Raw genomic sequence first — 24,590 nt, forward strand, 5'->3', positions numbered from 1 at the left:
AGTGAACTGGCTTATATGATCTTCACTCATTCTGTTAAGTCTGTATTGTATGTGCGTTAGTTGCTCGGTCATTTCTGACTCTCTCTGACCTTATGGACTGTAGGCTGCCAGGCTCCTCTGTCCATGGAATTCTCCAGGCAAGAATACTGGAGTGGGGACATCCCTGGCGGTTCAGTGGTTAAGATTTTGCCTTCAATGCAGCGGTTGAGGTTTTGATCCCTGATGGTGGAGCTAAGATTCCACATGCCTTGGGGCCAAAAAACCAAACATTAAAAAAATGTAACAAATTCAGTAAAGACTTTATTTTTAAAAAATACTAGAGTGAGTTGCCTGGAGAAGGAAATGGCAGCCCACTCCAGTACTCTTGCCTGGAAAATCCCATGGACGGAGGAGCCTGGCATACTAGTCTGTAGGGCCGCACAGAGTCAGACCCAACTATAAGTGGCTTAGCATGCACCATTATATGAAGAAATGGCTAGTAGTAGCATTATCAGCAGCAACAATAACAAGTTATATATCAAATCCATTACTGACAACAATAATCATAGTTATCATTTTTTAAATTTACCACCCATAATAATACCAGAAATCACAGTTATCAACTCACCATCAGTTCTACCAGTAACCACAGTTACCATGTATTAAATGTCTGCATCATAAACCAGATAATCCCACATGAAGGGAACTGGAGCTCCAGAGTTAAACTTGCCCAAAACCATGGCTGGTAAGTTTTTTCCGATTTCCTTTCGCCTGTTTTCTGCAACCCTCCAAAGGTGCTGTGCTCTTGGCAGCCAGTAAATCAGCCCAGGGGAGACAGGAGTTTCTCATCTAGGTTCTGGAAATATCACTGGTTGCTTCTACCATGTGGAGATGCAGAGCGGGTAGGTCTTTGCTGGTACTTTGTAAGTTTCAGGGGAATTAACTGCTTTGTGCCTCTCCTGGAACCAGCTCTCCTCCTCACCCTAGTTGATGTGCAGAATCTGTCAGAGGAGCTTTATAACTCTGAAGGCAGAAAACTGTGCCAGTATGCCTTCAAAGAGGCTTGGACCTAGAAGGAAGTTGAAATTCTAACTGCTTGCCTCATTGCCTCCCCTCTTGAGACAGACACTGGAAAGGATGTTTTTACTTAGAATTTCAAATCAGCCCAATTGTGAACTGACCAGTTGGAGGAACAGATGAATTCTGGATGAAGCTGTAATCCGGAGGTTGAAACTGATTTATTAGTTTCTTCCCTACCTTTGTAAAGAGAAAATGGGGGGATCTCTTCTGGGGCAGTGTTCTGTCCCAGAAAGAGGAGAATGTTTCTGTTCTGAAAACTGAATAAAGGGAGAATGAATCTAGACAGAAACGACCTGCCTGAAGTTTAGTAGATTTCAATATAAAAAGGCGAGCAGATTCCCTGGTAGCGAAATTAGCTCGTGTTTACTGACAGGGATTTAAAAAATTTTATCTGACAGGAGTCTCTGCAAGCAGTTGTTTGGGAACAAGATAGATCCATCTGTGTGCAAAGAATAGTGAATGAATGAGGATCATGGCTCAGTGGGCAGGCGGGGCATGGGGGAGACCACCAGTCCAGATAATCAGAAGTGCACATTTCCCACAGTTTTGTTCCTTTGTACCAAAACGTGAGACGCTACTTTCCAGTCCCCCACATACAAAGCTCTTTATTGGACTTTATTGAGGCACGGTCTGGGCTCTTTTACTCCCAACTGCCAACCTCAGAAGGCGTTTTGCTTGATGGCATCTGGCAGCTCAGCTTTGCCCCCAACTAGATTTATGAGCTGTGAAACATGGTCAAATTACCACCCTAAGCATCCCTGATAGGATTAGAAGGTCAGAGGCATGCCAGTATTTGCATACCTCCCTGATGCAGTGCACCATCTCTGTGTCCGCCTAGCCCTCCTGGGTGGGGTTCGGAGAGGGGAGTAGGAGGTGACACCCGCAGCCCTCTCCCAGCTGGCAATACAGAGGATCATGGGGAGATTCTAGATGCTATTATTTGGCATTTAATGTGTTGTAATGGCAGCGTCTCTCCGATCGAGAGGTTGCGCTCTTTCAGGGCTGGATACCGTCTGTGACTCCCTCTGGGGGAGAGAGCCAGTATCATCTGGGAGTGGAGGTGAGGGGGATTGACGACTCCAACCTTCCTGACCAGTACTGGGGGTGGACCTTAAAACATGTCAGTAATTTTAATTACTAATTGTTTTGCTTGTAACAGTAAAGCACATTCACTGTAGAAAATTTGGGAAAGGCTGAAAGATACAGCTAAAATACAGCTAAAAATTGTCTGCCGTCCTGTTACTTATAAACAGCTTGCCACTAAGATTGTAGTGTATTTATTTACAATCTGTTTTCTATGCATACAGACAGGTAATTTGTTGGTTTTAACAGTCAGATCAGATTATTTAACCTGAATCTTTTAATGTTATAGCCGAAGGATAACTCCTCTTGGAAAAGCTTTCTAATGACTGCATTCTGTTTCATCATATAAAGTATCTCAACTTAGGTTGCTTTACCCAAAGTAGTGTGTTGTACTTGAGGCGACAGTGTGCACAAACAAGTGTGTGTCACACAAACAAGATGGAGTATCAAGATTTTCCCCCGTGAATTCACATTAGCTGACACTAAAATACACTACAAGGCTATGATAATTAAACGTGCTGTTATTACAAGAAGAGATGGTTAAAGTCATCGAAAGAATGAAAAATGGCATTTCCAATCAATAGGGAAAGAATGAATTATACAGAATTATATAGAAGGAATTATATCTTCCTAGTAGAAATTAACTAAGGAAAAATTAAATTAGATATTTTACACCGTAGTCTAAATTCCATGTGGATCTAAAAAATACTTTTTAGAAACAGAACTAAAGGTGATAAAGGTGAATATATAATCTCAAGCATAAAAGCAAAAGTTGTAAATCAAAAGACAATTATGTTTAAAATTTTTAATTTTATATGTAAAAAATAGATTTAGACAAAATATAGACAAAATAGAAATATGATGGGAGAAAGTTCACTAGAATTAATAAAATGAAAGAATAAAATGAAAGTTAAAATAACTTTATATCAGCTTTATCTATCAAATTGTCAACTTTTGTTTTAAGAATGATGCTCTGTGGTGGAGGAGCTAAAAATAGGTATTCTTGTGGACTGCAGATGGGAGTGTGCATTGGTACAACCTCTCTGGAGATTTATTTGTAGATCTGTGAATCATAAAACAGCATTTTCCAGCCTTTTCAGAGATTAAAAGAAATAATAAATGCCGCTTATTGTGTGGTGTTACATAACCGGCTTTTTACTGAAGTAACCATTAATTTTCATAGCAGACCTTGAGGTTTTATCTATAATGATCCCATTTTATAGATGAGGAAAGGGAGTTAAATATGTGTCAGCTGTATGTATTTCATTGTTCTGATGCTAGTTCCCATGTGTTGTTTTTTTTCTTTTGACCTGATTAGACCCCAATACAGATAATAAAAGCATTAGCCCCCACCCCCACCCCCCAAATAAAGTTTAAAGGAAAACCCTTGTTCACAGTTCTTCATTTGCCTTCTGAAGTCTTCAGAGCTGCCCACTGGTGAGAGTGTGCGGGGAGTGATACTCTGCACTGTGAGACCCACTGACTGCAGTCAACTTCGCAGCACCTCGTACCCATTCAGGCCCCAGCCATAGAGACAAGGAATGGCAGAAGGTTATCTGTGTAGTTGAAATTCCACAGGAGTCCTCTAAGGAATGGATGGAAGGCAAGAAATGCTATGAGAATAACCCTGTGAGTTAAGAAGCTTGGAGAATACTTCCTGATTCCCCAGAACTGCCACCAAGATATTTCATCCCATCTCATGGATAAACCCTGATCTAATGTGCATCCGGAGTTGACAGCCACGATGTTTGATCCCTTGTTAACTGCCTTTCCAAATTGGCTACCAACTCCATATAGATAGGAACCACATCAGTGTTATTCATGACTGTCTTCCAGCATCCTGCCCAATGCCATGGACATATGTTTGAGATGAGTGCAGTGATATCCCTGAGAGTTCATTGATTCAAGGCCTGAGTGGATTTTTGGGGGGATGCTGAAGGTTCTGAGACCCAGTACAGTTCAGTCGCTCAGTCACATCCGACTCTTTATGACTCCATGGACTGCAGCACGCCAGACCTCCCTGTACATCACCATCTCCTGGAGCTTGCTCAGACTCATGTCCATCAAGTCCGTGGTGCCATCCAACCATCTCATCCTCTCTCGTCCCCTCCTGCCTTCAGTCTTACCCAGCATCAGGGTCTTTTCCAATGTTAGTTCTTCGCATCAGGTGGCCAAAGTGTTGGAGTTTCAGCATCAGTTCCTCCAGTGAATATTCAGGACTGATTTCCTTTAGGATTCACTGATTCCTGTAGGATCATTTATCTTGCAGTCCAAGGAAGGGACTCTCAGGAGTCTTCTCCAGCACCACAGTTCAGAAGCATCAGTTCTTCTGCATTCAGCTTTCTTTATGGTCCAACTCTCACATCCGTACATGACTACGGGAAAACCATAGCTTTGACTAGACGGACAGTTTGAGCCAAGTTTGGAGGTACCTGGAGGAAGCAGGTGAAGATGGCACATGATAGGTGACCAGGGTATCGGGGGGTTTTAACAAGGATTAGGGGCAGGCTCAGCTAACCTTGAGTTCGAGAAGAATGATTCAATGTGAAAGGCAATTATTTATCCCTTGAAGGACTTGGGATGTCATCTGTATGAAGGAAGTGGGTTGTGGGGCCAGTTAAGAGTTTGCAGTTGAGAAAGAAGCTGGCCAAGCCTAGGGAGCTGTTGAGACACCCATGTGTAGAGCTGTGCTTATGGTTTCCTATAATTCCAAGCACGAAATTGTGCTGTAAATCAGCTCTGGTGGCTCCAGCAGTTGGGGGAAGGCCCAAGGAAGATTGATGAGAGTTGAGTAAGGGCGGTAGGTAAGAGAAAGGGATAAATAGCATGGGACAATTCTGAAGACTAGGATGCTAGAGGAAAGAGACGCTGCCTTGGATTTTCTGCAAATCACTGTTTGAAAGGATGAAGGGAGGCCCAAGGGCTGCCTTCTTTAAAAGAGTTGTTCTGGCCCAGAACCAAGACCATAATGGCCATGCTGGGATAAAGGAGGGGGAAGCCAAGGAGTAATTTTTATAGGTTCATTCATTTTAAAACATGAACTGTTTAGTTTGTGGTGCAAGACTAAGGAAACACTAGACCCAAGAGCTCCCAGGAACTGCGAACCAAAGTGAAACCCTCCTGGGTCTTGTCTGGGTGACAAGCTACCAAAAGTGATTCTTAGCAGAATCACCGGGGCAATCTGCAGGTTAAAAATAGTCTTCCTAGTGCTGCCCCAGACCCAAGTGAAGTCTAAAAATCCGTATTTTTCATGAGGTCTGAGGGTGGTTTAAAAAGAGCTACTGATGGTGAGCCTGATACCCAATACTAATGGTACTGAAGAAATACAGTGAATAGAAAGAGCACTGTAAGTCAGGTTCAGGGGCAGCTGCTCCCTACAGGGCACTCACCCTAAGCCTTAGTTTCTCACAATGTTAACTGTGGGCGGCAGGGAAGAGGCGGGTGGAAGATCATGCGTGCCCTGCCAACCTCACAGGGTGGCTGTGAGGCTCAGATGAGGTCATGTCAGTGAAAACACTTGGCAAATTACAGGCTGCATATAGATGGGAGGAGGTGTTCCCTCACTGTGCTCAAGAGAAAAAAGATCTTTGGAAGAGCCTGACTGACTGATTTTCAGGGCTTAGCAACAGCTCCCGGCTACCCTTGGGAAGCCTGCTGCAAAATCCACACTTGTTTTCCTCCATTCCTTCTCCTTCCCTGTCCCTGGGCTTTGCCTGGAACTGGCTTCATTTCAGGTCAGCTTCCACTTTGCACAGATTTATGCTGATTGGTTGGTTTCAGAGACTTGGTCTCTTTATTGCATCACGTATGGGACAACTAATGAAAAGAGTGCTGTCTCTCCAGACCATTCCCAGCCCTGATTGAGGAGCACCTTTGTGGCTTGAATCTAGGTCACAGGGATTTTTAATCCCATGGGGTCACAGTTGCAACCAGTGCTTGGTGGGGGGATGGGTGGGGGAATGGAATAACACCCAGCCCCTCAGGAAAAAAAAAAAGTTCATATTCTGTGGTAACTGATCTACTGAAAACGCCGCCTGCCTCAGTCTGGATTACAAGACACTTTCTTTCCCCCCGCCTTTTAAAGTGCCCTGGGCTCCCTAGGCAGCTCAGTAGTAAAGATTCCAGCTGCTAATGCAAGAGATCCAGGTTCGATCCCTGGGTTGGAAAGATCCCCTGGAGAAGGGAATGGCTACCCACTCCAGTATTCTTGCCTGGGAAATCCCATGGACAGGCTACAGTACAGTGGAGTCGCAGAGAGTCCCACGCACCTGAGCACACGGGCACAGCATGCAGGCATGGAACTGCCATTTATATCAGTCAGTCAGTTCAGTCGCTCAGTCATGTCTGACTGTTTTCGACCCCACGGACTGTAGCACACCAAGCTTCCCTGTTTGTCACCAACTCCCAGAGCTTACTCAAACTCATGCCCATTGAGTCAGTGATGCCATCCAACCATCTCATCCTCTGTCATCCCCTTCTGCCACCTTCAGTCTTTCTCAGCATCAGAGTCTCTTCCAATGAGTCAGTTCTTCACATCAGGTGGCCAAAATATTGGCGTTTCAGCATCAGCCCTTCCAATGAATATTCAGGACTGATTTCCTTTAGAATTGACTGGTTTGATCTCTGCTCGTTTCCAAGTCATTTATATAACAAGAGGTAAATTCCAAGAGGCTATTTCATGCCCAGGCAGAATAGCATCTCAGAGAATGCTTAACTAGGAGAGCTTGATGGGCAGATCCTGCTCCTGGAGCAGTGGGCAGAGAAAGTGGCCCCTGGGTGGAAGAGCCCTAGCTTCTGCTCCGCATGGTTTACCTCCACTCACTTGGAGGAATATTCTTTCCAGTGGCCTCTTCCTCAGGTTTTTCTTGACAGTTCATGATTAATGTACCCATAACAGCAGATGTGGTGCTTTTTTAAAAAGGGGACAGCCATTTTCAAGATAGAAACAGTAATCCTGTAACTTGTCTGAAGTCAAAGTGTTAGTTGCTCGGTTGTGTCTGACTCTTTGCAACCCCACTAATTGTAGGCCACCAGGTTTCTCTGTCTGTGGGGTTCTCCAGACAAGAATACTGGAGTGGGTTGCCATGCTCTTCTCCAGGAGATCTTCCTGACCCAAGGATCAAACCTAGGTCTCCTGCATTGCACGTGGATTCTCAGCCACAGGGAAGCCCAACTGCTGCCTGAAGTCTCTCAGTCCGTTCTGATTCTTTATGACACCATGGACTGTAGCCTGCCAGGCTCTTCCGTCCATGGGATTTTCCAGGCAAGAATACTGGAGTGGGTTGCCTTTGCCTATGAAGTGACAATTACACATTTCCCCCCCCCCTAGTTGTCAGAATGTTGCATTTTACCTTGTCTTTAGGGGAGGACCTACCATTGTAAGTTTCAGACCCTAAGGAGTGACAGCTGGCATTCTTTTGGAGTGCCTGGTTTTCTTATACATCCAGATTTTGATTGGCTTTTTCTCCAACTTCAATAAACATTTCCTGAAATGTGTACTAGAGGCAGGCGGTACAGAGGAGAAGCTGGAAGCAAGAACAATGAGTAACAACTACTACATGCCTGCTGGGCAAACGTTTTCCTTCAGGAAACTGAAAAATGTCAGCTTCCCTCCATTTGTTTTAGTAATTCCCACAACTTTGCTGTATGTTGGGGTTACCTGGGTTTTAAAATACTTGTTAAAAACACTGTTGCCAGGTTCTCACCCCTAGACATTCTGATTTAATAGGAGTGTGACCTTGACAACAGGGATTTTTTGAAGCTCCCCAGATGACTTTTTTTTTTTTCCCCCCTGGGGAGGGGGCGTGCAGAGGCTGCTCTGGGTCTTAGTTGAGGCATGTGAGATACTTAGATGCTCTAATTTCCTGACTAGGCATGGAACCTGGCCCCCTGCATTGGGAGCTGAAGTCAGCCTCTGGACCACCAAGGAGGTCCCTCTCCAGGTGAGTCTAATGTCCACAAAGTTAGGGACCCACAGGCCCAACTTCATTCTTCAGATTTCAGCTCAGTATTTCTTCCTCCAGGGAGCCTTCACTGATTCCCCCTTTCTGTCACCTCCGCACACATCCATGAGCCTGACCCAGTTGTATGTCCCTCCCATGGGCTCCTGCAGCACCTGGTACTTAACTCTTTAATTTCTGGCCCCCTCATTCAGTGCTCTTCCTCAGGAATACTGGGAGATTCTGAAGCACAAGACATACTCTGAAGGGCAAGGGTGTCCCACACACTCTTGAATCGCCAGAGCCTGGGGCCTTGTGGGTTCTCTATTAATTGAAGGAGTGAATTGGACATTTCCTTTTACTCATTCTGTACATGCCAGTTTACTTTCTCTAGTGATAATAAATGTCACTTTGTATTGCCACTTAATCACACTTTCTCTAGTTTTCATGGTTGTTGGATAGGTGATAAAAATGAAGCATTCACATTATTTTATGTTTTATATATTCTATAAAATATTTTAGGAAATATACCCAGCTGATGGTATCAAAAATATGGTTATTACAAAAAGAATAATTATTAGATTTGGTGGAGCACGATATATGATCATAATATATTATTTTCATTTAGGTCTCTCTAGACTTAAAAACCGGTTCTATTATTTTTTTTTAAGTTTATATTTTATGAGGTGGACTGCTGTCTATGGGGTCGCACAGAGTCGGACACGACTGAAGTGACTTAGCAGCAGCAGCAGCAGAGATGTGCTCTGTAAAGTTAGACAAGGGCAAATCGAGAAAGGTCTCTTTTGTTTGGTTCATAGGGACTTAATGAAAGCACACACAAACACACATTTCTTAAATTGTAACACGCTTTCTTTCCAAAATTCAGGCAAAGGAACAGATCTGCAAACACAGGACCCCCTGTCACATCACGGAAGGGGTTAGATTACTAGGCTGGTCGATGACGGGGGCCTTCAGAACCCCGGTAATTGTCTCCACGTCTCTAGCCCAGCATTTCTAGATTCTGCGAGGACGTCCTCAGACTTCTTAATGTCCCGCTTTGTAACCCCCGTCGGGCTGCGTGAATGGTGGTGAAGATAACGTGACTGCGGAGCGCAGGGTCGCCCCGGGAGGGGCTGGGGGCCTGGCCAGTGGGAAGGTTGTGTGCGGAGCGGTGACATCACCCCACCGGAATCAGACCATGGCCTCCATTCAGTGGCGGAATGTGGGCGGGCATAGGATGCACGGGCCTCTCGGCCTGCAGTTAACCCTGTGCGCGCCCGCGGTGGAGCATTCCCAGGCGCGCGGAGCATCGCCGGACACGCACAACATGCACCCGGGGTGCGGAGCATCTCTCGCTCCCAAGGACCATGCACAGTACTTTAGTTTGCTAAATTTATTTTCCTCTAGATATACTCGTGGCTCTTTTAGTGTTGCCGCCTTTTTCCCCCACTCTCATCATTTAATCACCATAGATATATTTCTCAGGACCACGTTTTCTCAGTGCAGTTCAAATAATTTAGAAAACATTTAAGATAATCATGGGGCTAGATTAGGGTTAGGGTTAGAAAAGTTGAAAAGGTAATACAAGACAAATGAACGTTTCTCTACCCTTCATCTGCATTTACCATTTGTTAGCATTTTGCCATTAGCTTTATCCTATATCTGCATAGAGGTTTCTCTCTCCTGAATTACTTACAATTTCAGATCTAACATTTTGCCCTGAAATAATTCACATGAAGGAATTGCCATAAGGACGTTTTTCTTCATAACCACAATACTGTTATCACGCCTAAGATAATTAACTCTGCTTCACTAATGCCACTTAAAATAGAGGCCATATTTAAAATTTCTCGATTGTTCACAAAATACCTTTAAACTAAATTTTTTAAAAATCCAAAATCCAGTAAAATTTCATGTTTTGCGTTTGCTTTTTCTTTTTACAGTAATTATGTTATACAGTTGTTGTTATTTTCAACCTCCTTGGCATATTTCTGCAGTTTAAATTTGTGCACTGTGCCCAACAGTGCACTGTGGATCTTGACCATAATTCCGTATGCTCTGCGGTAGGGCCTTGTTGTTTATCCATATTACACTTTATTTTTTAATCCCTCATTTCACTAAGAATGAATTACTAGTCAAGATTGTGAGAGAAAATATCAAATGGAACTCATAGCAGGAAAAAAACTGAAGGAAAAAAGGAAATAGAACATTTTCAGAGCAATCTTTTTATTTTTTTAAACCCTAAACTATAGGTTAAGACCATACAGAATGTGAAAATATATATATATAAATTCTTTAATGAATATTTAACTACTAAGTGCAGAAGTAATGACTAATCAAACCAATTAAAAATTTTAAAGAATTGTCCCTTTTAAATCACAAATCAAAACCTCAAATGCTATTTTGGACTATTACCTGATAAAGAAAATTACATCCATGAAGTTAGCAAGCTAGATGAAAAAGAGGAGACCCTTGGAACTTTTGGGGTTGTAGGGGAGTAAGGATCCTTGAAAATGACAATTACATCTTTCCAGCATGAAGATGTTCCTTGCATTACATTTTTTAAACTTAATTTTTTAAAAATTATTTTCTTGGCATGGCATGTAGGATCTTAGTTCCCCAACCAGGGATTGAACCTCACCCCTTGCATTGGAAGCACAGGGTCTTAACTCCTGGACCACCAAGGAAGTTCCTTTTTGTTTTGTTTTGTCTTAGCCCCGCTATTCGGCATGTGGAAATCTTAGTCCCCCAATCAGGAATCGAACCTGTGTCCCTGCAGTGGAAGCACAGTCTTAACCACTGGACCACCAGGAAAGTCCTACATATATGTGAATTCACTTTCTTTGATACTTACCAACTTTGAATCATATAAAAATTATAGTTTCCATATGTATATATTAAAAACATTTGTTGTTCAAAGGTATAGTTGAGACAGGAGGATAGGCTATTTACTAGCTTGTGTCATGATTATTTACTATTCAGACATACGATAAGTGGACTTCCCTCCATTGGAACTCCTGCTCCAGACTCTGCAACTGTTGGAGGAGGACCTGAAGAGGGAAGTGCTACTTGGTGTGATGTCTCTGCCTAAATAATCCTCGTATTCCCATCCCTGTTTTCACAGCTCTGAGAGCCAGTTCTTTACCCCCCGTAGCCTCCCCTGGCACATTCCCAAAGAAACCCTAGTGGGACAGACCTTCCTGCAGATGTGCTTCTGGGTTTAGCACAGCCTACCACTCCCTGGGGACCTAGCAGGGTCCTTTTCCTGGGGGTTAAGTGGGAAGTCAGTTTGAGCAAAAACCACACAGTGCAGGATGCCTTTGATCCCCACCAGCTGTTCACCTGGGAGGTTAATAGGCAACCATTGTTCCCCAGCACATGCTGGGTTCAGACTTGGGAACAGGCCACCAACACAAGTTCACAAACTCGTTAACCCTTCTCACTCTTAGAACTGAGCTCTCACTTTCAGTATTTAACAAGGACCAGGAAAGACTATGAATTTCAATTAGGATCTAATGGCAAACTTTGAGATTAAACAATAGAATGACAAACAAAGAAACTTTTATGCTATTGATACAGAATTTTGTGAACCGCATTCATTACCAAAATAACACACCAGTCCTGGAAATGGCAACCCACTCCAGTATCCTTGCCTGGAGAATCCCAGGGACGGAGGAGCTTGGTGGGCTGCCATCTATGGGGTTGCACAGAGTTGGACACGACTGAAGCGACTTAACAGTAGCAGCAGCAGCCTGTCTAAATGGTTATGTCTAAGTTATTTTCAAAATTCAAGAAGATCATTGACATTAAACTATAGTTATTATTTAAATGGCAAATGAAATGTCATGGCTATTAAAAGAGAAGGCCTCCTCTACTATTTTGAACAAATTTATCATTAAACAGTAGCCAGATTTTGAGGGTGCAGTCCAATGCCGCTGCTGGCCACTTCCAGCCCCTGCCCTGTTACATGCTACCAGCTGGTCCCATGAGGCTAATTATCCCTCCTGCAAATAACTTCAGCTCTCCCAACTTCAGTCCGCCCCCAGCCTTCCTAAGCCAGCCAACCTGCTTTCAGGCAAGCATGCTGTCATCTTGCACTGAGGTCCTCCTTCATTCTCAGTGACTCACTCAAAGTTTTTATAACGGTGTAGGTGCCAGCCATTCACAGTTACTCAAAATGATTTCACCCTCCAGATTTTACTGAGGGTTTATGTTGTGGATTTTAACAGGGCTTTGCAGGAATATCCAAAGCCATCTAAGAAGCTGGTTGCCTACCCACATGGTAGAGACTGTTGGTGTGAGCTCAGGAATAAAAGATGCGACTGTCCTAACCAGCTTCCTCCTCTGAGGCACACTGCAGCAATAAGTTGTGAAAGTACTCCAATCCTGTGTGTGTGTGTATTCTTTTGAGTTGTATGTTCTTTTGCTTTGCATTTTTAAATATCATTGAGAGCCCTCCCAAGCCTTGAGCAATAATCAGAAGGGAGGAAAGAGAGAAGGTAAAGAGCTGCCTCTAAATGCTGGAAAATATTTCATTCTGTGACACTCCCAAGGAGTACTGACACTTGATTAAATGTAAACTGTGACCTCTCACCCTTCTGGGGATCCCACACTAGTCATCTTCCCTTCAACCTCTCTACCTACATCTTAAAATCAATGCATAAGGGCCCTCTCCCTGTCTCCATGTGGAGAAGAATCGTCCTCATTGTGATCATTATGCGTGGGAACAAGAGAACATACGGATCAAGCCAGGATCTCATGACGGCCCAGCTCAAAGGCGGCAATTGTCAACTGAAGTGCTGGTTGGTAGTTTCTGGCCTTTTATGGAGAGTCCCTGTGGTTACCTAGAAACCATGCCCTCACGTCATTTACACTGTTTTGCACTGTGCTGCTGACAGTCCTTTGGGAGATTCTGTATTTAGCCATTTCAAGCTGCATCCTTAATGAAAGCATTCTTTTTTTCTCTTCCTCTCTGAAACATACAACCCTGCACCCGTCCAGTCCCCAGATTCATTTTGGTTTTCCTTTGGAACTTTAGTCTATGTAGTTCTCACACCACAAAATCCTTTTGGCATTTTGTCGTTACCATGTTTAAATGTGTAGATTAGGTGACATTTTTAAAATATTAAGCCTTCTTTAATAATAGTCATAATCACAATCCATATATGTTTTAATTTACTCAGGTCTTTCTCTTCTGCCCTCAAGTGTATTTCTGTGTTCTACATGTAGCTTTTGCATATTTTTTCTTGAGTTTATTCTTTGGTATTTTACCGTATGTGTGTGTGTTAGTCACTTAATCATGTCCAACTCTTTGCAACCGCCCAGGCTACTCTGTCCATGGGATTCTCCAGGCAAGAATACTGGAGTGGGTTGCCATTTCCTTCTCCAGGGAATCTTCCCAACCCAGAGACTGAACCCAAGTCTCCTGTACTGCAGGCAGATTCTTCACTGTCTGAGCCACCAAGGAAGCCCAAGGTATTTTGCCTTGGCTAGTCGGAGAAGGCAATGGCACCCCACTCCAGTACTCTTGCGTGGAAAAGCCCATGGACAGAGGAGCCTGGTAGGCTCTAGTCCATGGGGTCTCGAAGAGTCGGACACGACTGAGCGACTTCGCTTTCACTTTTCACTTTCATGCATTGGAGAAGGAAATGGCAACCCAGTCCAGTGTTATTGCCTGGAGAATCCCAGGGACGGGGGAGCCTGGTGGGCTGCCGTCTGTGGAGTCGCACAGAGTCAGATGCGACTGAAGCCACTTAGCAGCAGCAGTCATTATTAGTGGCACTTTACATATCTTAGCTGTGCTCTTGTCTGTATATAATGACCGCTGAATAATTTTAATATGGCTGAAGCAGCTGTCTTGCTTTACAAAGGGGAAAGGAGAGCTCTGGAGCCTGTTTTTAACGATTGAAATGGGGAAGAGTTTGAATGTGGTGAGTCACAGGTCACAGGAGAGACGAACTTGGGGTAAGTTCATCAAACTCTGAAGTCCATAAGCATCCGGTGGGAAGTAAGAACTGCTCTTTGAAGTTGTAAGAGAGCCATGGAGCTGGGAGGGCAGCTGTGGTCCCCAAGCCTCCAAAAGCAGAAACATTCTCATCTCCTTTCAAGTTGTTGTCATTGAAAGACATCTCATCAATCTCAATGTTTTGAGATTGTTCAACTATGTGAAGAATGTACAGAACAGGTAAAAGCTTACATTTTCTAGGGGCTGTTCAAGGAGGGAGAAGTTCAGGAGATATTCAGTATCTGCCAGATTGTTGCATTTACAATTCTTCTCACAATTAGGTCAGCCAAAAACCCTTCTATCTGGTGGTGGCTCAAATGTCTCAGAGGTTGAGCCCTATAATATAAATGAATAAAGTCAACTGAGAAGATGTGCAGGAGCAGTGGAAAAACTCAGGAAAATATATCTAAGGGCTTCCCTGGTGGTCCAGTGGTTAAGAATCCACCTTGCAATGCAAGGGACACCAGGTTTGATCACTGGTCTGGAAAGATCCCACATGCTGCGGAGCAGCTAAGCCCAGGCGCCACAACTACTGAGCCCTTGTTCTAGAGCCTGGGAGCCAAAACTATTGAGCCCACTTGTAGCAACTACTGAAGCCCACACTCCTGCAGCCCAGAGCCCCTGCTCTGCAACAAGAGAAGGCACTACAGTAAGAAGCCCTTGAACCACAATGAAAAGTAGCCCCTGCTAGACACAACTAGAGAAGGCTTGTGGGCAGCAACGAAGATCCACCACAGCCAAAAGTAATGAAATAAATAAATCTTAAGGAAAATATATCTAATCTAAAGAGGGCAGCCAACTTCAGCATCACGTTGCCATGTAGAAAGGTGTGTCGAATGTTGTCAGATCTAATTTTACACAAGAATTCAAACATCTGGCTTTTTATATGAAATTATTTAATTTTCAATGCTGGCAACAAATCCCAATTGGGAGGAAGGGAGGAAGAGCAAAAAAATGCTATAACGACATGTAGGGCAAACAGAGAAATGATAGGGCCCAAGTTTGCCAGTTTGTGATTTTTCCCTTATGCAGACTTCTTGTCTTCCCCCAGCAATTCAAGATATTTTTCGGAACTTAACTTCAACGTTTAGTCAGAACTAGATCAAATGCAATCAAAATTTCCATTGTCCTGCCAGTTCTTTAAATCTAGCCATACAATTTCTATTGAGCACCTAATGTGTGCAAAGTCTATTATTACGTCTTACTTTAAATGGAATATGTTAACAATTACATGAAACAGATATGACTTCCATTCTGAGATGTGTGCTTACATTTTAGCTGTTTTTAAAAACACGATCAAACAAAGAGAATTGTTTTTTAAAACCAACTTCTATAATTCACTTCTGAATTTGGAAGGTTAATGGGGAAGTTTCAGAATACCAGGCATCACTCTGTTTAAAAGCAATACTTCTAAAAGAATTCAGAGGCAAATCATCTGGAAAATGTTTTCACTGGAGTCAAGTTTGAGCTCCCATTGGCTTTGATCCCTATAGGGATCATCTATGACTGGAGACAGCCCCCAAGTTCATTCTAATTCCTAAAGAGAGAAAAAGTTGGTAACCTTGTCAGTCGAATAGATGAGTAGATGAGAAGACACTGAAAATCAGTCTGGCTCAGGTCATCAGTTGTAATATAAATGTGTTTAATAGTGTACGTTGTATCCTGCTTCCCACAGGAGTCACAGCATTTTAGTCACTTTTTCCCACTTCCTTTTTTCAGCCTCTCTCTGTACCCATCTTTCTCCCCAGTCTACAATTTTTGCACATTTAAGGTATGCCTACTTAGTCTGTTTCCACTGTTTCTTCTGCTCTTAATCAGGCTCGACTCAATAGTTTTTAACTTCTCTGCTGTCTCAGGGACTGTCCATACCCTTTACATTCCCATCCCAAGCCCCCCACCCCCACCCCCACTCTACCCCCAGTCCCCTTCTAGAACCGGTACTCTTCCCCCACTCTCCTGCATCTCCTGGCCTAGGATGCCCTTAGTCTTCCCTCCCTGGCTGGGCATAGACCCTCCCTCCCTCGCCCCCCACCCCTCTTCCCCAGGGTTCCCCAGGCCCTCATCCTCAGCCATTCCAGAAATTGACAAAGAAGTTGCAGAGAGAGTGCCACTTCTCAGCACAGTAGGTGTCCGTGAGCTTCGCGTTCTCGTCCAGCCCATCGGGATCAGGCCCCGTCCCCAGTGGTCGCTCCTCGTCTGGGTCCCAGGCCGCCTTCCTCTTGCCCCCTTTGGGCTTCTGCTCAGAGGGCTTCCTAAATTTGGGCGGTGCGCTCGGGAGAGGCGGGGCCCCTGCCACCGGGCGGAACGCGGGCTCTCGGGGCTGTCCCCGGCTCCTGGCCCGGGGCTTGGGATCCCGGGTTAAGCCCGCCGCCGCTTTGGGGTTGACGACCGGGAATGCCTGGAGCACCAGGCGCAGCTCCGCGCCACGGCCCTTCTTGCCGGCGCACAGGCGGGCCTTGAGCGGCGCGGGGTCGTGGCAGGGCCGCCGCTTCTTGCGCAGCCCTCTCAGCACCTGCTTCCAGTAGTGCGAGCGGCGGGCGGCGTAGACAGCGCAGCGCCCGGGCTCTCCGCGGTAGGCGCATTGGTGGCGCGCCCCGTCCGGGCCTTCGCAGCGCAGCGCCAGCTCGCTGCCGGCTTCGGGCCCTGGGGCGGGCGGCAGGAGCTGCCAGCTGCACGTGTGCCGCTCGGGGCTGACAAAGCGGCCGGAGGAGCCGCCTGCGGAGCCCGAGGCCGATTCGGCCGCGACGCCGGCCGCCCCCTGCTTTCTCCCGGCGGCCGCGAGGAGGCAGCCGCCCAGCAGCAGCAGAAGCGAGAGCGACGCTCGCCACCTCAGAGGACTCATGGCTTGTGGTGTCTGCGCTCAGGTCGGCTCTCCAGGGACCCCCTGGGCGCTTCAGCGGTAGCGGGGCCAGGAGAGCAGCATCCTTTGGTCCTGGGGACAGAGGCAGAGACGGCTACTGACAGTACAGGCATCTGCCAACCCGCCTCCCCAGACTCCCTGGGTGCTGGTTTCCAGGGGGCAGTAGGAGCTTGCTAAAGGCCCTTCTGAAAAGTTTTCCTGGGAAAAAGCCAATTACTATCTAAACAATCTTCTTGGAACTATTTGCGCATTGAGGTTATCTCCCCAGTGCAAATACTGTAGCAAAGCGACGCCTGGTAATTACCACCTTCACCCATTCCCACCCTCCAGTAATTATATACAAAATCGTTTCAAATTTTTCTTTGGAAAAATGCACTTTTACTGCACTTTGAACTTACCGAATTCTGGGAGAGGTGGCAGGGCCTTATTAAGATAGAACGAATTACTGCGTGAAGGATTAGTCTGTTTTAGCCGACTCCCAGTGAATGAACGGAGTTATCAATGGAACAGAAGGGGCCTCCCCCACTACGCCCCTCCCAAACTTCTCTTTCACTGGGAGATTTCCCATCACCGCGCCACACACACACCCACACACACACCCACCCACCCACACACACACACACACACACACACACACACACACACACACACACACGATGGAAGTGATGATATAACATGAAATATAAATCTTTTTTGATTCCAGGGTTTAATCACGCGAATTTTAACGTCATTCTTTTCTTTCCTCTTACATATTTTTTCTTACTTGAACTGTATTTATTTTAATTGAATTATCGTTGATTTACAATACTGTATTAGTTTCAGGTGTACAGCAAAGTAACTCAGATATACATATATAGCGATATTCCTTGTAAAAACTCTTTTCCATTATAGTTTATTACAAGAGATTGAATATAGTTCCCTGTGATCTACAGTAAACCCTTGTTGTATACCTATTTCATATACAGTAGTGTGCATCTGTTAATCCCATACTTCCAATTTATCCCTCCCTCCAAATCAGTTGTTCTCAGTACTCTTTTAAAAATAGGCATTCATAACTATATTTGCAGTAATAGAAAAAAAATGTTTGAATAGCGCTTCCTTCATCTTTTAATAACAGCTTTATTTACCATTTTGCTGTGCTTAGTTGCTCAGTCGTGTCCGACTTTTTGCCACCCTACTGACTGCCAGGCTTCTCTGTCCATGGGGATTCTCCAGGCAAGAATACTAGAGAGGGTTGCCATGCCCTCCTCCAGGAGATCTTCCCACCCCAGAGATCAAACCCAGGTCTCCCAAACTGCAGGCAGATTCTTTACTGTCTGAGCTACCAGGGAAGCCCTTTTACACAGTTCACCCATTTAAAGTGTAAAATTCAGTGGTTTTTAATATATTCACAGGTGCAACTATCACTACAGTTAATTTTGGATCATTTTTATGACCACAAAAAGCAACCCGTACCCTTTAGCTATTATACCCGCTCTCCTTTTACATATTTAATCATTTGGAAATGAAAGTTAAAACAGAAAGATCTGAGTTTTAAGAGTTAAATAAAATGAAATGAAGCAAAAACGACTGTAAATAGCCTAAACTGGGCACTGTTTACACTCTGATTTTTGTATCATTCTGAATTCTTTATTTTCACCCACCATTTTGAATCATTTTTCTCATCCTAATAATATTAATCCTAATAACTATTACTACTGATAAAAATGTAATATCCTAGTTTACTGACTTATTATATTGTCCAGCATTTCACCCAGGGGTGAGCATTGATCTTTTGATTATTTTTAGGTATTATAAATCAAACTTAACTTCTTACAGAAATTAGAAGTTTCAGTTCAGTTTAGTTCAGTAGATCAGTCATGTCCAACTCTTGGTGACCCCATGAATCGCAGCACGCCAGGCCTCCCTGTCCATCACCAACTCCTGGAGTTCACTCGAACTCATGTCCATTGAGTCAGTGATGCCATCCAGCCATCTCATCCTCTGTCCCCTTTTCCTCCTGCCCCCAATCCCTCCCAGCATCACAGTCTTTTCCAATGAGTCAACCCTTCTCATGAGGTGGCCAAAGTACTGGAGTTTCAGCTTTAGCATCACTCCTTCCAAAGAACAACCAGGACTGATCTCCTTTAGGATGGACTGGTTGGATCTCCTTACAGTCCAAGGGACTCTCAAGAGTCTTCTCCAACACCACAGTTCAAAAGCCTCAATTCTTCAGCGCTCAGCTTTCTTCACAGTCCAACTCTCACATCCATGCATGACCACTGGAAAAACCATAGCCTTGACTAGATGAACCTTTGTTGACAAAGTAATATCTCTGCTTTTGAATATGCTATCTAGGTTGGTCATAACTTTTCTTCCAAGGAGTAAGAAACTTTAATTTCATGGCTGTAATCACCATCTGCAGTGATTTTGGAGCCCAAAAAAATAAAATCTGACACTGTTTTCACTGTTTCCCCATTTATTTCCCATGAAGAGATGGGACCAGATGCCATGATCTTTGTTTTCTGAATGTTGAGCTTTAAGCCAACTTTTTCACTCTCCTCTTTCACTTTCATCAAGAGGCTTTTTAGTTCCTCTTCACTTTCTTCCATAAGAGTGGTGTCATCTGCATATCTGAGGTTATTGATATTTCTCCCGGCAATCTTGATTCCAGCTTGTGCTTCTTCCAGCCCAACGTTTCTCATGATGTACTCTGCATAGAAGTTAAATAAGCAGGGTGGCAATATACAGCCTTGACATACTCCTTTTCCTATTTGGAACCAGTCTGTTGTTCCATGTCCAGTTCTAACTGTTCCTTCCTGACCTGCATACAGGTTTCTCAAGAGGCAAGTCAGGTGGTCTGGTATTCCCATCTCTTTCAGAATTTTCCACAGTTTATTGTGATCCACACAGTCAAAGGCTTTGGCATAGTCAAGAAAGCAGAAATAGATGTTTTCCTGGAACTCTCTTGCTTTTTCGATGATCCAGCAGATGTTGGCGATTTGATCTCTGGTTCCTCTGCCCTTTCTAAAACCAGCTTGAACATCTAGAAGCTCATGGTTCATGTATTGCTGAGGCCTGGCTTGGAGACTTTTGAGCATTACTTTACTAGTGTGTGAGATGAGTTCAATTGTGCAGTAGTTTGAGCATTCTTTGGCATTGCCTTTCTTTGGGATTGGAATGAAAACTGACCTCTTTATTGTTGCAGCTACTGCTGAGTTTTCCAGTGAGTGATTACACTGTTGTGATTATCTTGGTCTTGAAGATCTTTTTTGTACGGTTCTTCTGTGTATTCTTGCCACCTCTTCTTAATATCTTCTGCTTCTGTTAGGTCCATACCATTTCTGTCCTTTATCGAGCCCATCTTTGCATGAAATGTTCCCTTGGTATCTCTAATTTTCTTGAAGAGATCTCTAGTCTTTCCCATTCTGTTGTTTTCCTCTATTTCTTTGCATTGATCACTGAGGAAGGCTTTCTTATCTCTCCTTGCTATTCTTTGGAACTCTGCATTCAGATGCTTATATCTTTCCTTTTCTCCTTTGCTTTTGGCTTCTCTTCTTTTCACAGCTATTTGTAAGGCCTCCTCAGACAGCCATTTTGCTTTTTTGCATTTAAGTTTAAAAAATTGTTATTATAGTATAATATTACTAATTCAAATGATTAATCTTTAAGAATTAACATGTTCTTTTTTTTTCTTTCTCCAATCTTAATTTTTTTAATTTATTGATTTTTTAATTGAAGGACAATTGCTTTGTAGAATTTTGTTGTTTTCTGCCAAACCTCTACATGAATCAGCTGTAGGTATACATATTAAGAATTAACATGTTATTGAATCTTAAAAATATTTACATTTAAACAAAGCACTTTTTTCTACATTTCAGGATACTCCATTATCTTTTTAAAACTGTTCTCAGTAATACATGTGATATTTTTTAATTCAAGAGTTTATGCCTCTGACTAATTGATACAAGTACGTATTTTCCTGAAATACTCCTTCAGGAGGTCAAGAAGTCTCAATGTACTTCCTAATGTCTTCTTGTGGACAGTATTTTCTGTTGCTGAACTCCACTGGTATTATATCTCAACAGTTGCAATTTGATTACTACTATAAAAATCAGAATATTTTAGTATTAGAATGTATTTAAATATGTTTTTGCACAAAGTAAACATCCAATAGTGTATGTTGACCCAAGGAAGGACATTTCTACCACTCTGGTGAAATGAGAGAGATTAAAGGACTTACCCAATGTCACACATCATTTAGTGTTAAAGCCAGAAGCCACCTGACTTTAAAATGATCAAAGATCTTTACATTTCACCTTTAGATTTCACTGCTATCACTTGCAAAGTTAGTTAGGTCTTGATTACATCAATTCAATTTAAACAGTACCAATGAAGTTAAGAAATATTAATATAGATTTTATAAATAGTAGCTTATTAATCCATTTCACAGATGTAAAATGGATTCTCTTTCCCAGAAAACCTTATTTGTACAAGCAAAGTACTATATACAGGATTTTACCTGATGCTCTGGTATTACTTATAGTTACTGGCTACTGAACCAAATAGGAATAATTTTTCAGCTAAAGAGTGACATCTTGTGACATTTTTCACTAATTACAATGAAAAGTTTGTTACTGAAAAGTCCTAATTATTAAGGGAGATAGATATCTGCGACCACTCTTCCTGTCAGAAACTTTGCCTGCAGAACAGAGGGGGCACATAGATGTGCTCTGCCATGTCAGAAAGGGGTAATTTCTTGTAAATTGTCATTAAATACACAAAACACAAAATTTAATGATTTAAACCATTTTAAGTGTACAATTCAGTGACATTAGGTACATTCACATTGTTGTGCAATCATCACCATCATCCAGCCCCAGGACTTTCCTCTTCTTCCAAAACTGAAATTCTGTACCCATCAAATGCTAACTCTTCATTCTTCCCTTCCTCCTCCCCTGCAACCTTCATTCTACTCTCCGTCTCCATGAACTGCCTACTGTAGGTACTTCATGCAGGTGGAGTCGTACAGCATTCGTCCTTTAGTTTGTTGGGTTTTGTTCTTGTTTTGGCTCCGCTGGGCCTTCGCTGTGGTATGTGCGCTTCTCTAGTTGTGGCTCAGAGGCATTTGTCCTTTTGTGACTAGCATATTTCACTTAGTCTAACTTCTTCAGGTTTCATCGATGTAGTAGCGTGTGTCAAGATGTCCTTCCTTTTTAAGGCTGAGTAATATTCCATGGCATGTATAATCCACGTTTTGCTTATGCATTCATCAGCTGATGGACACTTCAGTTGCTTCCACCTTTTCACTATCGTGAATAATGCTGCTATGAATATGTGTGTACAAATATTTGTTTGAATTTCTGCTTTCAGTTCTTTTGGTCATCTACCCAGAAGTGGAATTCCTGGATCATAGGTTAATTTTTTTTTTAAGCTTTTTTAGGAAACTCTGAACTGTTTCCTATAGTGGCTGCACCATTTTACATTGCAACCAACAGGGCACAAGGGTCCCAATTTCTCCAAATCTTTTCCAATACTTGTTATTTACTTTTTTTGTTTGTTTGTTATCTTGTGTGTGTTTGCATGTGTGTCTTATAATAGCCACTCTGCTGGGAGTGAAGTAATTTTAATTTACATTTCTCTGATGATTAGCGATGTTGAGCATCTTTCCATGTGCTTCTTGGCCATCTGTGTGTATCTTCTTTGTAGAAATGTCTATTCAAATCCTTTGTTTTTCAATTAGGTTGTTTTTTGTTGTTATCGAGTTATAGGAGTTCCTTATATATTCTAGATATTAACCTCTTATAGATGCATTATGCAAATATTTTCTCCCATTTTGTGGCTTGCATTTTTACTCTGTTCATAGTATCTTTTGATGCACAAAAGGGATTTTTAAGCAGATTAATCTCAAAACTATAATGCTGAGCAAATGAAGCCAAACACAAAAGAGCCCATATTAAAAGTGAACGTTGCTCAGTCATGTCTGTCTGACTCTTTGTGACCCCATGGACTACACAGTCCATGGAATTCTCCAGGTCAGAATACTGGGGTGGGTAGCTTTTGCCTTCTCCAGGGGATCTTCCCAACCCAGGGATCGAACCCAGGTCTCCCAAATTGCAGGCACATTCTTTCCCGGCTGAGCCACCATATCTATTTTAAGTTCTATATCTATATAAATTTCAGGAACAAGCAAAACTAATCAATGATGGGAAAAGATCAGAACAGGGCTGCCTCTAGGGCATGAGTGACGCTTGCATTAACCAGGAAGGGATTAAAAAAAACTTCTAGGGGTTATGGCAATATACTATATCTTGATAGAGGCTTGGGTTACATTTAAGATTTGTATATTTCATTGTATGAAAAATTTCCCAAAGAACAACCCCAAGCCTCTAAACAATTATTAAACCCAAGTTGTTTATATCCATGCTAACGTGTTTAGGGGTGAAGTATACAGAGTACATCATGAGAAACACTGGACTGGAAGAAACACAAGCTGAAATCCAGATTGCCGGGAGAAATATCAATAACCTCAGATATGCAGATGACAACACCCTTATGGCAGAAAGTGAAGAGGAACTAAAAAGCCTCTTGATGAAAGTGCAAGTGGAGAGTGAAAAAGTTGGCTTAAAGCTCAACATTCAGAAAATTAAGATCATGGCATCTGGTCCCATCACTTCATGGGAAATAGACGGGGAAACAGTGGAAACAGTGTCAGATTTTATATTTTGGGGCTCCAAAATCACTGCAGATGGTGACTGCAGCCATGATATTAAAAGAGGCTTACTCCTTGGAGGAAAAGTTATGACCAACCTAGATAGCATATTCAAAAACAGAGACATTACTTTGCCGACTAAGGTCCATCTAGTCAAGGCTATGGTTTTTCCAGTGGTCATGTATGGATGTGAGAGTTGGACTGTGAAGAAGGCTGAGCGCCAAAGAATTGATGCTTTTGAACTGTGGTGTTGGAGGAGACTCTTGAGAGTCCCTTGGACTGCAAGGAGATCCAACCAGTCCATTCTGAAGGAGATCAGTCCTGGGTGTTCTTTGGAAGGACTGATGCTAGAGCTGAAACTCCAGTACTTTGGCCACCTCATGTGAAGAGTTGACTCATTGGAAAAGACTCTGATGCTGGGAGGGATTGGGGGCAGGAGGAGAAGGGGACGACAGAGGATGAGATGGGTGGATGGCATCACGGACTCGATGGACGCGAGTCTGAGTGAACTCCGGGAGTTGGTGATGGACAGGGAGGCCTGACGTGCTGCGATTCATGGGGTTGCAAAGAGTTGGACACGACTGAGCGACTGAACTGAACTGATACTTATATTTGCAACTTATTTTCAAACATGTAAAAAATTAATATGGATGATATGAATAGACAGAAATGAGTATTAGAGTTATATGATAAAGCAAATATAGTAAAATATTAATTGTAGAATCTAGGTGGTAGTTATATGAGTGTTGACTGCATAATTTTCTTCAACTTTTCTGTATTTAAAAAAAAATTCCATGATAAATGTTGGAAAAAATAGAAATAGAAAATAAAACTATTTTGAAATTACCATTAAAATTAACTATCATTCCTATAGTTAATGTATATTAGTATCTTTTCAGATTTGCGTTACATAATTTTTTAAACGAAACAAAGGTCATGTAATTCTTAAATTTC

The 24,590-nt window shown here is 43.0% G+C and overlaps 1 protein-coding gene across 1 annotated transcript; it reads right to left on the reverse strand.

Annotated features, from left to right (window-relative positions):
- Window positions 1-16,150: 16,150 nt before the first annotated feature.
- Window positions 16,151-16,927, reverse strand: FGFBP3 (fibroblast growth factor binding protein 3). The gene has a single exon (XM_068961199.1). It carries the CDS (start codon window positions 16,925-16,927, stop codon window positions 16,151-16,153), a length of 777 nt encoding a protein of 258 aa, XP_068817300.1.
- Between the last annotated feature and the right edge of the window lie 7,663 nt (window positions 16,928-24,590).

This window comes from Capricornis sumatraensis, chromosome 23 (genome assembly GCF_032405125.1).
Source record: "Capricornis sumatraensis isolate serow.1 chromosome 23, serow.2, whole genome shotgun sequence".
In the NCBI taxonomy this organism is placed as follows: Eukaryota; Metazoa; Chordata; class Mammalia; order Artiodactyla; family Bovidae; genus Capricornis; species Capricornis sumatraensis.

Coding starts and splice junctions, on each gene's coding strand:
- FGFBP3 (XM_068961199.1), bottom strand. CDS start 16,927: ATGAGTCCTCTGAGGTGGCGAGCGTCGCTCTCGCTTCTGCTGCTGCTG.